The sequence below is a fragment of the Schistocerca nitens genome, chromosome 11 (genome assembly GCF_023898315.1).
Source record: "Schistocerca nitens isolate TAMUIC-IGC-003100 chromosome 11, iqSchNite1.1, whole genome shotgun sequence".
Taxonomy (NCBI): Eukaryota; Metazoa; Arthropoda; class Insecta; order Orthoptera; family Acrididae; genus Schistocerca; species Schistocerca nitens.
In genome coordinates this window covers 116,149,014-116,165,617 of record NC_064624.1, presented here as the reverse complement: position 1 = coordinate 116,165,617, position 16,604 = coordinate 116,149,014, and the positions used below count along the sequence as shown (strand labels likewise).

General features: G+C 45.1%; 1 protein-coding gene across 1 annotated transcript in view; it reads right to left on the bottom strand.

Moving 5' to 3' along the window:
* Window positions 1-16,604, bottom strand: part of LOC126213468 (alpha-mannosidase 2) — an 834,426-nt gene that overhangs the window by 148,197 nt on the left and 669,625 nt on the right. Inside the window, exon 10 of the mRNA XM_049941248.1 lies at window positions 7,411-7,647. Coding sequence (XP_049797205.1) covers window positions 7,411-7,647 — 237 coding nt within the window. The remainder of the gene's footprint in view (window positions 1-7,410; window positions 7,648-16,604) is intronic.

The window sequence follows — 16,604 nt, the reverse complement described above, 5'->3', positions numbered from 1 at the left end:
TACTCTTATTATATCTGTACTCTAAAAAATGTTTCTTTGTTTGTGGCGTTACCCCAAAATATGACATAATGGAGTGAAAATAAGCAAAATATGCCAGCTTTTTTTTATATTTATATTTCCTATGTCTGACATCATTCACATTGCAAACACAGACTTGTTTAGGCGCTTTAGCAGTTCGTTAGTATTTTCCCAACTGAATTTATCATCAAGTTGTAATCCCATGAATTTTACACTCTCAGCTTCTACTATTTAAATGTCATCATATTTTATACACACACCAGAACGAAGTCTCTAGGAAGTTCTGAACTGCATATAGTGGATCTTTTCAAAGTTTAATGACACTGAATTGGCTATGTACCACTTATTAATGTCAGTAAAACTTCGATTCGCTGCCCTTCCTAAATTTATATTTGATTTACTACTTATTGCAATGTTTGTATCATCTGCAAGTAAGACAAACTTGGCATCTGGTAATGTAACAGATGACAGGTCTGTAATATACACAAGAAACAGTAGTGGACCTGGTATGGAACCTCTGGGAACACCACATGTAATTTCTTGCCTTCGCCTTGATGGGTTTATATCGGTATTAGGTCGATGGTCATAATGCCCTGGTTGATCAATGTACATCTGCCCTCTCTGGTTCTACTAGAGGGAGCCGTTAAGATCTCGCATGGCGTTGTGTACCACCCTCTTGAACCCATAGAATAAATATCAAAGTGACAGTCGTGGGATCTCCACCAATCGAGGAGCAGAACTGCCGAACAATCGACTGCGGCCTCAGTAGGACATGATTCTGTCGCCGTCAAATACCGACAAGTGCTCACAGACATTTCTCCTCCTTACACCAGGTGAACACAATGTCCATACAAACAAGCAACACTCAATTGTGACTTCTCAACGAGAAACCTACTACATGATCTTTAGTTATATGCAGAATATACACTCTTAAGGAGAGAAATTCGCTTCGAAGGAATTATCCAAATATGACTGAAATCAGGAGATGTGATGTACATGGTACAGAGATATCAGGGGGGTGTCATGTACGTGTGCAGAAAAACAAATGTATACAATTTCAGAAAAACTGGGTAGTTTATTCAAAAAAAAAAAAAAAAGAGAGCTTCACCAATTGAGCAAGTCAACAAAACGTTGTCGACCTCTGGCCTTATGCAAGCAGTTATTCGGGACTGCTTGACAGATTTCCTGGGGGATACCATGCCACATCTTATCCAATTGGTACGTAGACTGCTGGTCTTCGAGGCTCAGTCTGAAGCGGAGCTCATCACAGAAGACAGTTTTACTCTGGTCAATGAGACCTCAGGAGAAAGTCGTGTCTGGAGATGCCCAGGGCAACCGTTGGAATACCATCCTGACTGTCGCCCGCCGTACGACCTGACAGTCAACTGCTCAGCAGATTTCTTGGATGTCTTTCTGGAGGATACCATGCCACATCCTATCGAATTGGTGCGTTAGACTGCTGGTCATAGTGGCTCAGTTCGAAGCAGGACTCACCACAGAAGACAGTTTTACTCTGGTCAATGAGATCTCACGACAAAGACGTGTCTGGAGATGCCTGGGGCAACCGTTGGAATACCATCTTGACTGTCGCCTGCTGTACAACCTGACAGCCAACTACTCGACAGATTTCCTGGATGTCCTTCTGGGGGATACCATGCCACATCCTATCCAATTGGTGTGTCACACTGCTGGTCGTCGAGGCCCAGTTCGAAGCTGGGCTCATCAAAGAACACAGTTTTACTCTGGTCAATGAGATCTCAGGACAAAGACATGGCTGGCCACAGTGGCCATGTGGTTCTAGGCGCTACAGTCTGGAACCGCGCGACCGCTACCGTCACAGGTTCGAATCCTGCCTCAGGCATGGATGTGTGTGATGTCCTTAGGTTAGTTAGGTTTAAGTACTTCTAAGTTCTAGGGGACTGACGACCAAAGAAGGTAAGTCCCATAGTGCTCAGAGCCATTTGAACCCATTCTCGAACAAAGACATGTCTGGAGACGACTGGGGCAACCATTTGAATATCATCCTGAATGTCCCCCGCCGTACAACCTGACAGCCAACTGCTGACAGATTTCTTGGATGTCTTTCTGGAAGATACCATGCCACAACCTATCCAATTGGTCCGTTACACTGCTGGTCATTGAGGCTCAGTTTGAAGCAGTTCTTATCACAGAAGACAGTTTTACTCCGTTCAATGAAATCTCAGGATAAAGACCTGTCTGAAGATGCCTGGGGCAACCGTTGGAATACCATGCTGACTGTCGCCTGCCGTACAACCTGACTGCCAACTGCTCGACAGCTTTCACGGATGTCTTTTTGGGGGATACTATGCCACATCCTATTCAATTGGTCCGTCAGACTGCTGGTCATCGAGGCTCAGTTCGAAGCAGGACTCATCAGAGAATACAGTTTTACTCTGTTCAATGTGATCTCAGGACAAAGACATGCCTGGAGACGACCAGTGCAACCATTTGAATACCATCCTGACTGTCGCCCGCCGTACAACCTGACAGCCAACTTCCGACAGATTTCCTGGATGTCTTTCTGGAGTATACCATGCCACATCCTATCCAATTGGTCCGTTAGACTGCTGGTCATCGAGGCTCAGTTTGAAGCAGGGCTCATGACAGAAGACAGTTTTACACTGGTCAATGAGGTCTCAGGACAAAGACATGTCTGGAGATGCCTGGGGAAACCGTTGGAATACCATCCCGACTGTCGCCCACCGTACGACCTGACAGCCTAGAGTAATGGTCTGGGGTGACATTTCATTTCATTTCATTTCATACCACAACCGCTTTGGTTGTCCTCCACGGTACCCTCACAGCACAGTGATACGTTGATGATATTGTACGCCCTGTTTAGTTGCCAGTCATGATAAGCCATCACGTGCTTACATTTCAGCAAGGTATTGCCTGCCCACAAATGACGAGAGCTGCTCTCCCCAACTGAGAATGTTTGGAGTTTTATGGACAGGGCTCTCCGACCAGCTTGGAATTCTGTCGATCTAACTCGCCAATTGGACAGAATTTGCCACGATATCCCTCAGGCGAAAATCTTAGAACTCTGTCAATACATGTGAAAACGAGTAACTGCTTACATCAGGGCCGGAAGTGGACTAGCCGTTACAGAGTTGTATAATTTGTGAAGCACATTCTCTTGAATATCTCATCAATTTTTCTCAGATTGTTATCATTAGTTTATCTGTACATGTATATCACAGAGATTACCTTGCTGCCCGCATCTCGTGGTCGTGCGGTAGCGTCCTCGCTTCCCACGCCCGGGTTCGCGGGTTCGATTCCCGGCGGGGTCAGCGATTTTCTCTGCCTCGTGATGGCTGGGTGTTGTGTGATGTCCTTAGGTTAGTTAGGTTTACGTAGTTATAAGTTCTAGGGGACTGATGACCATAGATGTTAAGTCCCATAGTGCCCAGAGCCATTTGAACCATTTTTAGATTACCTTGCTATTCAGATTCTTCCTTCGTGGTGCGTCGTTCATTTTTTTCTCTTAGCGTGCATAAGTGGCAGTGAAATACAAACGGGGCAGATGGACAAAAAGTAAGTAACCTCTTTATTAGATTAACACATTTGTCCTACTGTGAGAGAAAATGACAACTTCATGGAAAATGTTTGCGGTTGACTAGGGAACCTGGTTAGTAAACGGGGGAGCTTCTCTTTGTTCCAACCAAATCAGCGGCTACCAATGACTTTTTTGTGGGCTCTGAAAACACGGACATGGCATGAGGAGAGGGGCAGAGATTGTGACTGTATGGACGATGTGCCAATCTTGTTTTCACTATGCTGCAGAAGTACTTCTGGGGAGTTTTCTATTTTCCAGGCCGATATACACAGATGAGCCAGAACATTATGACCACCGACCTGCTGTCGGTATAAACACGTCCAGGCGATGGCGGCGTCACCCGGTAAGGAACGACTGCTACTTAGACCACGGATGGTGCATACAGTAGCAGTGAGCGTGCTGTCCGTGTGGTGTAGAATGGGGAAGGCGCGTGATCATTCTGAATTTGAAGAACGGCAGATTGTGATGGCCTGGAAGTTCGGCACGAGCATTCTGGAAACTCGTCAGATGTTCAGGGAGTGCTGCGGTCAGTGTGTTCAAAAAGTGGCGAACCCAAAATGAAACTACGTACAGATGTCGTGGGCTGGGCGCGCACCCCTCATCACAGATGTCGGACGTCGCAGGCTGCACAGACTTGTAATACAGGAAAAGTGGCGGAACTAACATCTGGCTTTATCGCTGAGCGGAGTACAAGTGTGTCTGAACACGTAGTGCACCGAACACTCCACAACCGATGGCCAGTGCAGGTGCCAATGTTAACAACACGACAACAGCTACTATGGCTGAAATGGGCACGTGAGCATCGGCACTGGATGCTGGTGGAGTGGCACAACGTTGCACGGTCTGATTGATCATGTCGATGGGAGACGGGGGAATCCGTAGTCTCAAACGCCCCCTTATGCTGTGGGCAAAATTCGCATCAGAAGCTATGGGTCCAGCTCATGCAAGGCACCATGACGGCCAAAGGCTGTTGTACACTGGTTATAGACCATGTACAGCTATTCGTGACGGTCACTTCTCCATACGGCAGAGGTACTTTTCAACAAGATAATCCGCCGTCTCACAAGGCCAGGAGTGTGATGGAGTGGTTTGAGGAACACAGTGGCGTGTTGCAACTGGCGTGCTGGCCTCCAAACTCACCAGATCTGAACCTGATCCAACACATCTGGAACGTGACACCGCCCCCTGACCTGTTTTTGTTGGTCTGGTCTTCAGTCCAGAGACTGGTTTGATGCACCTCTCCATGCTACTCTATCCTGTGCAAGCTGCTTCATCTCCCAGAACCTACTGCAACCTACATCCATCTGAATCTGCTTAGTGTATTCATCTCTTGGTCTCCCTCTACGATTTTTAACCTCCACGCTGCCCTCCAATACTAAATTGGTGATCCCTTGATGCCTCAGAACATGTCCTACCAACCGATCCCTTCTTCTAGTCAAGTTGTGCCACAAACTCCTCTTCTCCCCAATTCTATTCAATACCTCCGCATTAGTTATGTGATCTACGCATTTAATCTTCAGCATTCTTCTGTAGCACCACTCTTCGAAAGCTTCTATTCTCTTCTTATCCAAACTATTTATTGTCCACGTTTCAATTTCATACATGGCTACACCCCATACAAATATTTTCAGAAACGACTTCCTGACACTTAAATCTATAATCGATGTTAACAAATTTCTCTTCTTCAGAAACGCTTTCCTTGCCATTGCCAGTCTACATTTTATATCCTCTCTACTTCGACCATCATCAGTTATTTTGCTCCCCAAATAGCAAAACTCCTTTACTACTTTAAGTGTCTCATTTCCTAATCTAATACCCTCAGCATCAACTGACTTAATTCGACTACATTCCATGATCCTCGTTTTGATTTTGCTGATGTTCATCTTATATCCTCCTTTCAAGACACTGTCCATTCCGTTCAACTGCTCTTCCAAGTCCTTTGCTGTGTCTGACAGAATTACAATGTTATCGGCGAACCTCAAAGTTTTTATTTCTTCTATGTGAATTTTAATACCTACTCCGAATTTTTCTTTTGTTTCCTTCACTGCTCTCCTCAATTGGCGGCAATTAAGTGAACTGTGTGGGCAGATGTGGTGCCAACTCCCTTCTGCGACGCAGCAAGGCCTCACTGCTTCCATACTGAGACGCGTCGCCACTGTTATCCGTGCTAAAGGTGGACATACTGGCTGTTAGGTAGGTGGCCATAATGTTCTGTCTGATCAGTGTAGACGACTTTCACGCGACAACAGACTCATTTTTTCTTTCATTCTCTTATAAGAAAATTAAACGGTTAGCTGTGGAAACTGGCGAGTAGACTCTCTGAGGCTACAGAGACGCCGAGTTGTCACTCGACATCACAGAAGTCTGTGGTGAGTTTGAAACTACACTAGTGGCCATTAAAATTGCTACACCACGAAGATGACGCGGTACAGACGCGAAATTTAACTGACAGGAAGAAGATGCTGAGGTATGCAAATGATTAGCTCTTGAGAGCATTCACACAAGGTTGGCGCCGGTGGCGACACCTACAACGTGCTGACATGAGCAAAGTTTCCATCCGAATTCTCAAACACAAACAGCAGTTGACCGGTGTTGCCTGCTGAAACATTGTTGTGATGCCTCGTGTAAGGAGGAGAAATGCGTACTATCACGTTTCCGACTTTGATAAAGATCGGATTGTAGCCTATCGCGATTGTGGTTTATCGTATCGCGACATTGCTGCTCGCGTTGGTCGAGATCCGATGACTGTTACCAGAATATGGAATCGGTGGGTTCAGGAGGGTAATACGGAACGCCGTGCTGTATCCCAATGGCCTCATATCACTAGCAGTCGAGATGACAGGCATCTTATCCGTACGCCTGTAACGGATCGTGCACCCACGTCTCGATCCCTGAGTCGACAGATGGGGACGTTTGCAAGACGACAACCATCTGCACGAACAGTTCGACGACGTTTGCAGCAGCACGGACTATCAGCTCGGAGACCGTGGCTGCCGTTACCCTTGACGCTGCATCACAGACAGGAGCGCCTGCCATGGTGTACTCGACGACGAACCTGGGTGCACGAGTGGCAAAACGTCATTTTTTTCGGATCAGTCCAGGTTCTGTTTACAGCATAACGATGGTCGCATCCGTGTTTGGCGACAACGCGGTGAACGCACATTGGAAGAGTGTATTCGTCATCGCCATACTGGCGTATCACCCGGCATGATGGTATGGGGTGCCATTGGTTACACGTCTCGGTCACCTCTCGTTCGCATTGACTGCACTTTGAACAGTGTACGTTACATTTCAGATGTGTTACGACCCGTGGCTCTACCCTTCTTCGATCCGTGCGAAACCCTACATTTCAGCAGGATAATGCACGACCGTATGTTGCAGGTCCTGTACGGGCCTTTCTGGATACAGAAAATGTTCGACTGCTGCCCTGGCCAGCACATTCTCCAGATCTCTCACCAATTGAAAACGTCTGGTCAATGGTGGCCGAGCAACTGGCTCGTCACAATACGCCAGTCACTACTCTTGATGAACTGTGGTATCCTGTTGAAGCTGTACCTGTACACGCCATCCAAGCTCTGTTTGACTCAATGCCCAGGCGTATCGAGGCTGTTATTACGGCCAGAGGTGGTAGTGATTTCTCAGGATCTATGCACCCAAATTGCGTGAAAATGTAATCACATGTCAGTTGTAGTACAATATATTTGTCCAATGACTACCCGTTTATCATCTGCATTTCTCCTCGGTGTAGCAGTTTTAGTGGCCAGTAGTGTACGTAACTGACGGAGAGGTGACGGCTGGACTGGGCTGGTACTCACCGAGTACCTGGCGTCCTGGCGGTCCTGGCCGCCGGCGGCCGGGTTGGGGGCGGCGGTGGCGGCGTCGGTGAGGTTCCAGACGGGGTTCAGCTGGTGCGGGATGGCGCGCCCGTCCGGGTCGAGCACGCGCACGCTGGCCGTCGTCACGCGCACCGCCACCACCTCCTGCCGCTGCTGCGCCAGCGAGTTCCACAGCACCAGCCGGCGCGGCTCGTTGCGCGGCACCACCAGCGGCACCTGCGCACCGCCCCACACACTCACCATACACACAAGTACAAGAAAAAATAGTTTCAACTTCTACATCTACATCTACATTTACATTTATACTCCGCAAGCCACCCAACAGTGTGTGGCGGAGGGCGCTTTACGTACCACTGCCATTACCTCCCTATCCTGCTCTAGTCTCGTATGGTTCGCGGGAACAACGACTGTCTGAAAGCCTCCGTGCGTGCTCTAATCTCTCTAATTCTACATTCGTGATCTCCTCGGGAGGTATAAGTAGGGGGAAGCAATATATTCGATACCTCATCCAGAAACGCACCGTCTCGAAACCTGGCGAGCAAGCTACACCGCGATGCAGAGTCTGCCTCTTGAGTTTGCTAAACATCTCCGTAACGCTATCATGCTTACCAAATAACCGTGTGACGAAAGGCGCCGCTCTTCTTTGGATCTTCTCTATCTCCTCCGTCAACCCGACCTGCTGCGGATCCCACACTGATGAGCAATACTCAAGTATAGGTCGAACGAGTGTTTTGTAAGGCACCTCCTTCGTTGATGGACTACATTTTCTAAGCACTCTCCCAATGAATCTCAACCTGGTACCCGCCTTACCAACAATTAACTATATATGATCATTCCACTTCAAATCGTTCCGCACGCATACTCCCAGATATTTTACAGAAGTAACTGCTACCAGTGTTTGTTCCGCTATCATATAATCATACAATAAAGGACCCTTCTTTCTATGTATTGGCAATAGATTACGTTTGTCTATGTTAAGGGTCAGTTGCCACTCCCTGTACCAAGTGCCTATCCGCTGCAGATCTTCCTGCATTTCGCTACAATTTTCTAATGCTGCAACTTCTCTGTATACTACAGCATCATCCGCTAAAAGCCGCATGGAACTTTCGACACTATCTACTAGCCTTTTATATATATTGTGAAAAGCAATGGTCCCATAACACTCCCCTGTGATACGGCAGAGGTTACTTTAACGGCTGTAGACGTCTCTCCATTGAGAACAACATGCTGTGTTCTGTTTGCTAAAAACTCTTCAATCCAGCCACACAGCTGGTCTGATATTCCGTAGGCTCTTCCTTTGTTTATCAGACGACAGTGCGGAACTGTACCGAACGCCTTCCGGATGTCAAGGAAAATAGCATCTACCTGGGAGCCTGTATCTAATATTTTCTGTATCTCGTGAACAAATAAAGCGAGTTGGGTCTCACACGATCGCTGTTTCCGGAATCCGTTTTAACTCCTACACAGTACATTCTCGGTTTCCAAAAACGACATGATACGCGAGCAAAAAACATGTTCTAAAGTTCTACAACAGATCGACGTCTGGCCCATTCGAAGTTATTTCTTGCCAATTTTCTGATTTCTGACTTCTGACATAAATATTCTTCTCAATCACACAATGAAGGCTTTTACGACCGGATGGTACTGTTGTTGATAATTCTTCCAGGTTATATGGTCGTGGTTCGTGAAATTCTTCTATTCCTAACGTTTCGTCCAATACTACGTTGGACATCCACAGAGGTATGGCTGGTCCTGCTGAGTCCTGCTGACTGACAAGTCGGGTCCTATTTTTTTCCTTCATTGTAATTTTTATACCTGTACATAGATAGGCTGGCAGCAGCATCTTACGCTGCTCTTCAGCCTTCAAGTCGACAATGAGAAAAAACATGAAGAAGATACATAATAGATAGATTGACGGGCAAAAAAACAGTAGACACAGAAATACAAAACACGGAGCCGTTCACACTCGACGAAAATTAGACTGCAACACTGACAATTCGACGGCAGAGGTGAACGTTGGAGTGTGACGGTGAACACTAACCACAAACACGGAGGCACACACACGAGAAAACAGATGGCGGTCATCTCCGGAGCGCGAATGTCCACGTAGCGTGTGCAAGTCCGGGGACCTACCAAGAGGGGAAGAAGGGGGAGGGGGAGGGGGAGAGCAAAGACGCCAATAGCAGAGGGATGGGAGGAGGAATGTGGGTATGGGGGTGGGGGAAGCCCAGGGGTGGAGCGGGGAGAAAGGGAGGGAGGGAGGGAAGGGGGAGAGAAGGGAGAGAGGGTGCCCAAAGCAAAAAACAGAGGAAGTGGGAGGGGAGGATCAAAGTTGGTAGGAGGGGTAGATGGAGGGGAGGAGGGCATCATCAGGGAGGGGGAGCTGGCGGAAGCCACCTTGGGAGAGGGTAAGGAGGGTGGAGAGATGGAGACCGGGTGGGACGTGGGAATACAGGCGCGGCAGGGGGCGGGGGTGGGAGAGGATGGGAGAGACGAGCGGGTGAGGGGGATCCAGTTTACGGGAGGTATAGAGGATCCGTATCCGTTTGAGGAAGAGGAGGAGGTGGGGGAATGGAATGAGGTCGTACAGCATTCGTGTGGAGGAGGGGAGACAGATGCGATAGGCGAGGCGAAGAGCATGGCGTTCTAGGATCTGAAGGGATTTGTAAAAGGTAGTGTGGGCATAGCAAAGGATAGGGCGAATGAGGGATTTACGAGTCGAGCGTCGGAGAGCGGCCTAAATACCGAGGAAAGTGGGCGTGGTCTACCTTGCACATAGTAGCAGAGAGAAAACTAGTCAAAGATAACATGTAACTATCGGCAATAGTCTGTCATAGATAAAAATCACTTATCGATTCTGTAACGCCACTGTCCACATCTCGCTTAATTTCAAGGCCTCTTCTTTTTCGTTAAAATTATCTTCATGTTTATAAATTTCAATACCCTGCCTATACAGTCGTGGATAATAGTTCGCGGTAGCACTTAAAACTGTAGTTTCAGAAAACTTAACAACATGGTCACCTCACTGAAATGCATGTTCCGCAACGGCCGATTTATCTATTTTTCCCAGCCGGCAAAGACTTTTATGCTCCTTTACCATCGTATTCACACTTCTTTTCGTAGTAACAATGAAGACCTTCCCACAAGTAAACGGAATTTTATACACACCGCTAGATGATAATGGTGGCCTTCTATCTTTAACGGAACGAAGTACTTGTCCTATTTTTCTGGCAGGTTTGAATACCTGTTTCACTTTATGCTGCAGCAAAATTTTGCCGATTCGATCTGTAACCTTACCAATGAAAGGTAAAGACACCGTGTGCTTCCATTGCTGTGTACCATCCTTGTCCTTTGGCCTGCTGTAATTAGGTCTTAAAACTCTATTAATTTCTTTGTTTGAGTACCCATTCTTTTCGAAGGCCTGTTTCACATGATTCAGTTCCGTATCCAGGTGTTCCGGCGTACAAATCCGTTTTGCCCTGTCCACTAAACTTTTGATTACACCTATTTTCTGTTGTGGGTGATGATTAGAGTTCTTATATAAGTTTCTATCAGTATGTGTGCTCTACGAGTGTATAGGGAGGCTATTGAAATTTATAAACATGAACATAATTTTAACGGAAAAGAAGAGGCCTTGAAATTAAGCGAGATATGGACAGTGGCGTTACAGAATCGATAAGTGAATTTTATCTATGACGGACTATTACCGATAGTTACATGTTATCCTTGACTAGTTTTCTCTCTGCTACTATGTGCAAGGTAGACCACGCCCACTTTCCTCGGTATTTACGCCCCCGCTCTCCGACGCCCGCCTCGTCAGTCGGCAGGACTCAGCAGGACCAACCATATATATATATACAGGGTGTTTCAAAAATGACCGGTATATTTGAAACGGCAATAAAAACTAAACGAGCAGCGATAGAAATACACCGTTTGTTGCAATATGCTTGGGACAACAGTACATTTTCAGGCAGACAAACTTTCGAAATTACAGTAGTTACAATTTTCAACAACAGATGGTGCTGCGGTCTGGGAAACTCTTATAGTACGATGTTTTCCACATATCCACCATGCGTAGCAATAATATGGCGTAGTCTCTGAATGAAATTACCCGACACCTTTCACAACGTGTCTGGCGGAATGGCTTCACATGCAGATGAGATGTACTGCTTCAGCTGTTCAATTGTTTCTGGATTCTGGCGGTACACCTGGTCTTTCAAGTGTCCCCACAGAAAGAAGTCACAGGGGTTCATGTCTGGCGAATAGGGAGGCCAATCCACGCCGCCTCCTGTATGTTTCGGATAGCCCAAAGCAATCACACGATCATCGAAATATTCATTCAGGAAATTAAAGACGTCGGCCGTGCGATGTGGCCGGGCACCATCTTGCATAAACCACGAGGTGTTCGCAGTGTCGTCTAAGGCAGTTTGTACCGCCACAAATTCGCGAAGAATGTCCAGATAGCGTGATGCAGTAATCGTTTCGGATCTGAAAAATGGGCCAATGATTCCTTTGGAAGAAATGGCGGCACAGACCAGTACTTTTTGAGGATGCAGGGACGATGGGACTGCAACATGGGGCTTTACGGTTCCCCATATGCGGCAGTTCTGTTTATTGACGAAACCGTCCAGGTAAAAATAAGCTTCGTCAGTAAACCAAACGCATATCGCCGTCATCAATCCTGTGCACTATATCGTTAGCGAATGTCTCTCGTGCAGCAATGGTAGCGGCGCTGAGGGGTTGCCGCATTTGAATTTTGTACGGATAGAGGTGTAAACTCTGGCGCACGAGACGATACGTGGACGTTGGCGTCATTTGGACCGCAGCTGCAACACGGCGAACGGAAACCCGAGGCCGCTGTCGGATCACCTGCTGCACTAGCTGCGCGTTGCCCTCTGTGGTTGCCGTACGCGGTCGCCCTACCTTTCCAGCACGTTCATCCGTCACGTTCCCAGTCCGTTGAAATTTTTCAAACAGATCCTTTATTGTATCGCTTTTCGGTCCTTTGGTTACATTAAACCTCCGTTGAAAACTTCGTCTTGTTGCAACAACACTGTGTTCTAGGCGGTGGAATTCCAACACCAGAAAAATCCTCTGTTCTAAAGAATAAACCATGTTGTCCACAGCACACTTGCACGTTGTGAACAGCACACGCTTACAGCAGAAAGACGATGTACAGAATGGCGCACCCACAGACTGCGTTGTCTTCTATATCTTTCACATCACTTGCAGCGCCATCTGTTGTTGAAAATTGTAAGTACTGTAATTTCGAAAGTCTGTCCGCCTGAAAATGTACTGTTGTCCCAAGCATATTGCAACAAACGGTGTATTTCTATCGCTGCTCGTTTAGTTTTTACTGCCGTTTCAAATATACCGGTCATTTTTGAGACACCCTGTATATATATATATATATATATATATATATATATATATATATATATATAGTATTTTTTCAAATGATGGAATGTACATATTTATGAAAATTGTCACAGTTATCATCAAATGCAACAGACGCGTTTGAAGAAGCTAACTGACTCGTTGTCTAGCTTGTCATTGAGAATTTTTTCTCCTTGCTTTCTCAAAAAAAATATTGGTCAGACGATGCGTACCGTCGAGGATCGATGCCGTGAACACCAGAGACACACTCGACTGATGTATCCGAGCAAGTCGGCGGTCGCTGAACATTGTTTGTCGGAAAATCACGCTATGGAGTATGAACGCACGAGGATTCTGGTAGAGACGTCGAGATACTGGGACAGCGTTGTTAGAGAGGCCATCGAAATTCGCACCAATGACGACCTCATAAATCGTGACTGTGGCTATAATCTTAGCAAGGCTTGGGAACCAGCGATTGGGTTAATCAAGAGTAAATCGAGCAAATGTATAGTTGTGACGACCACGGCGGACGGAGCCATCACACCGACGTCATCTCAGACGGCGTCGCAATCTGTTCCACCGCGCGACCGTGGCGCGGGGCGCGGACGGCGGAGTGAGCGCGCCGCGGGCGGAGGGTATTTAAATCCGCCGCCGCCGCGACCGAACCCAGTTCCACCTGAGCAGCCATAGTGTACGGATCTCCGTGCCGGCACGTTCACAGGAGCTCAGTCCGTCAGTTCACCTGATGATGGCGACATGTATGATCGCCGAAATATTGTGCCCGTTGGACACTGTAGACCGGCAGTACACCCGTGGACATTTTGATTATCAAATACGCCGGGAGAAACTCAAGAATCACATTAAAGAAATTGTTCAATTACAAGCTAGACAGTTATTTCTCAAATATTTCTCCCACATGTGACAATTTTCATAAATATGTACATTTCCTTATTAGAAAGAAAAAGTAATCGATAATTTAGTAATCAATATCGGTCAAATAAAAAATAAATTTTACATAACATTTCTTTTATACAGCAAAAACAAACTGGGTTTCCACATTTACACTCCTACCTCTAAGTGTATTATTTCAGGAACGAAACCTCGTGAAGCTACACAATGAAACTTCTCCGCTCGGGGACTGGGTGTTGTGTTGTCCTAATCATCATTTCACTCCCATCGACGTGCAAGTCGCCGAAGTGGCGTCAAATAGAAAGACCTGCACCCGGCGAACGGTCTACCCGACGGGAGACCCTAGTCACACGACATTTACATTTAATCCATAGTGGCATAATATCTTTGTAGCATGTTTTTCAATCAACGCGTGTGTGATATTGTATAGAATAGAGGAGGCACCAATAACTGTACGTAACCAAACAAAAATACCATTTCGAACATTAGCACTAAAAAAAATCCTCAAAAAAAATTCATCTCAGCCGATTTTCCGATTGGAGTCTAACTTCGAAAAGGCGGAAGAGAGGCAGAAAAGCAGAAAAGCACACATGCAAACATCACCAAACACATTCATGTAAACAAATGAACCTGAAAACTAGAATAAATTCTGGAAACGCGTTGTGCTAATCAGCAAAAAATAAATAACTAGTGCAGTTTTCATTATTTAGATCATGAATGACACAGTTGCAGGCTTTCCCACATAATCTAATATGATGAACGAAATAAAGTCAACACAACACAGCACAACCACAAACATCGAAAACGTTATGTAAAAATAGCATTGTACAGAGAGGAGACACACTTGAAAAAGGGAATCATTTTCCGAAAAGCGTCGTGTAAAATATGAATAAAAGAAAATCGTGACTAGTAGCAGAAAAGTTATTTATAAACAAACCAATCATTTGCCAATTTTGGTGCTGTTTTTGCCAAATTAGTGCTACTTTGTTGCCTAGTTCATTTTTCGCTATTTTCTCTTTTCGTGCTGTATACGCTCCAAGAAAAAAAACTCCCGAATGTTTCGCGGATTTTATCGGTTAAATATACACTCTTTAGCAGATAAAAATGCACTCTTTTCGTGTTAAGTGACAGTATACTTTCCCTCGGAGCTGTAAAACTTATTAATCCTTTGAATGACAGAGATTTTATACATCGGCGTACAACTTCCGACACTTTACAAAACGAAAAAAAAACGCGTTTTGGAAAGATTTTTCGTGCGCGGTTACATGTAGACCGCATATTTTCGTATTACAGAAAGATAAATACCAATTCCACCAAATTTCCGAAAGAAATCCAGATTGCTGTGCACTTACGTGAGCCAATCACAGCTCACGTCACGTCATCTCGCCAGCCAATGACAGAGTATAAGACACGTGTTGCAGTTAGCTAGTATAGGACACGTGTTGTACAAAGCTTATAGCAACATCGCTGTTAATTAGCGAGAACACACAAATAGGAAAATTAATGAATTAAGTTAACATACATACAGTATAATTACAGGAAAAGGTAAGCTTTCTCATATAATATTGGTCTTCTTTTACGTGTGTTACCCTTTAAGAATGTGGCATTAAAATTTTAAATATTGAAATTATCAGCTGGTTTTCTGGAAACGAAATTTTTCTTAATGGCTGGTCCCCGAAGTGTTAAATTCTGAATGAGAGTCAAACGCTCTGTGATTTAAGAATTTCATCGCACATTCTCACATCTAACGTAATTCATTTTGCCTAACAGGAAATTCACTATGAAAGTAAAGCTTCTCAAAGGCCTAATCGCGATCTATTAGAAATGTAAACAGTTGTGACGTCACGCTCATCGAAAGAAGTTTATTGTTTCAAAGCACTGCATAGTCTCCGTCCTAAAGCCTTTGACACATTTCGCTGTCGGCACACGCTTGTGTGGGCACTGTGTTTAGTTGTACATGGTGTATTTTCTTTGCAACTAAAGTTTTATTTTTGTGTTATTCTCTCGTCTATGTTTTACTGCAGCAGTATTAGTCTGCATTCAAAATTACAAAATTTTAATCGAAAACTTAAACAACGAAAAATTCTCTGAAATGTAAAAAAGTCCAGTTTTCCCCGGTTTTCTCTGGCATGAAAAAATTCGCAGGTTTTTCCCGGATTTCGCGGTAGTCCCGGGGCGTATACACCCTCCTGTTCTGCCAGTTTCCATGTTTTTTCCTTTTCTGCGTTTTTTCGAATTTCGGTGTTATTTTTGCAAAAAATTGGTATAATTTTATGCAAAATATGCCAATTGGATGTCATTTTATGCCACATTCAGTGTCATTTTGTGCCAAACTCGGTGTCATTTTTTGCCTAATTCGGTGACATTTTCTGGTAAAGCAGGTATCATTTTTTGACAAATTCGACACTATTTTTTTGCAAGATCCATTGTTTTGTTTTGCCGAATCAGATGTAGTTTTTGGCCATGTTTAGTGTCTTTTCTGCCACAGTCGGTATCATTTTTTGGCAAATTCGGCGCTATTTTTTTTTTTTTTTTGCAAGATTCAGTGTTCTGTGTTGCCAAATTAGAAGTAACTTGTTTGCCAAATTCGATGTTTTTATTCTCTTTGCTCAGTGAAACGTTACAATAAATAATTTCGGTGCCAGATGGAATATTATGATCTCTGTCGAAAACAGTAGATATATTAAGATTGATCTTTTTTTTACTTCTTTAGCATTGATTTGAGTTTGGGCAGATGGAAGTTTGTCCGTTCATTATTTAATAATAAGCATTCTATCGAAGAAATCGGTGGGCATAATTATTGTTATAATCCTGTGGCATCTTCTATGGCAGAGAAGATGAAGGCATAAATGAAAACGGATTAATTCCTGGCTCGTGTCGGAAGTGGC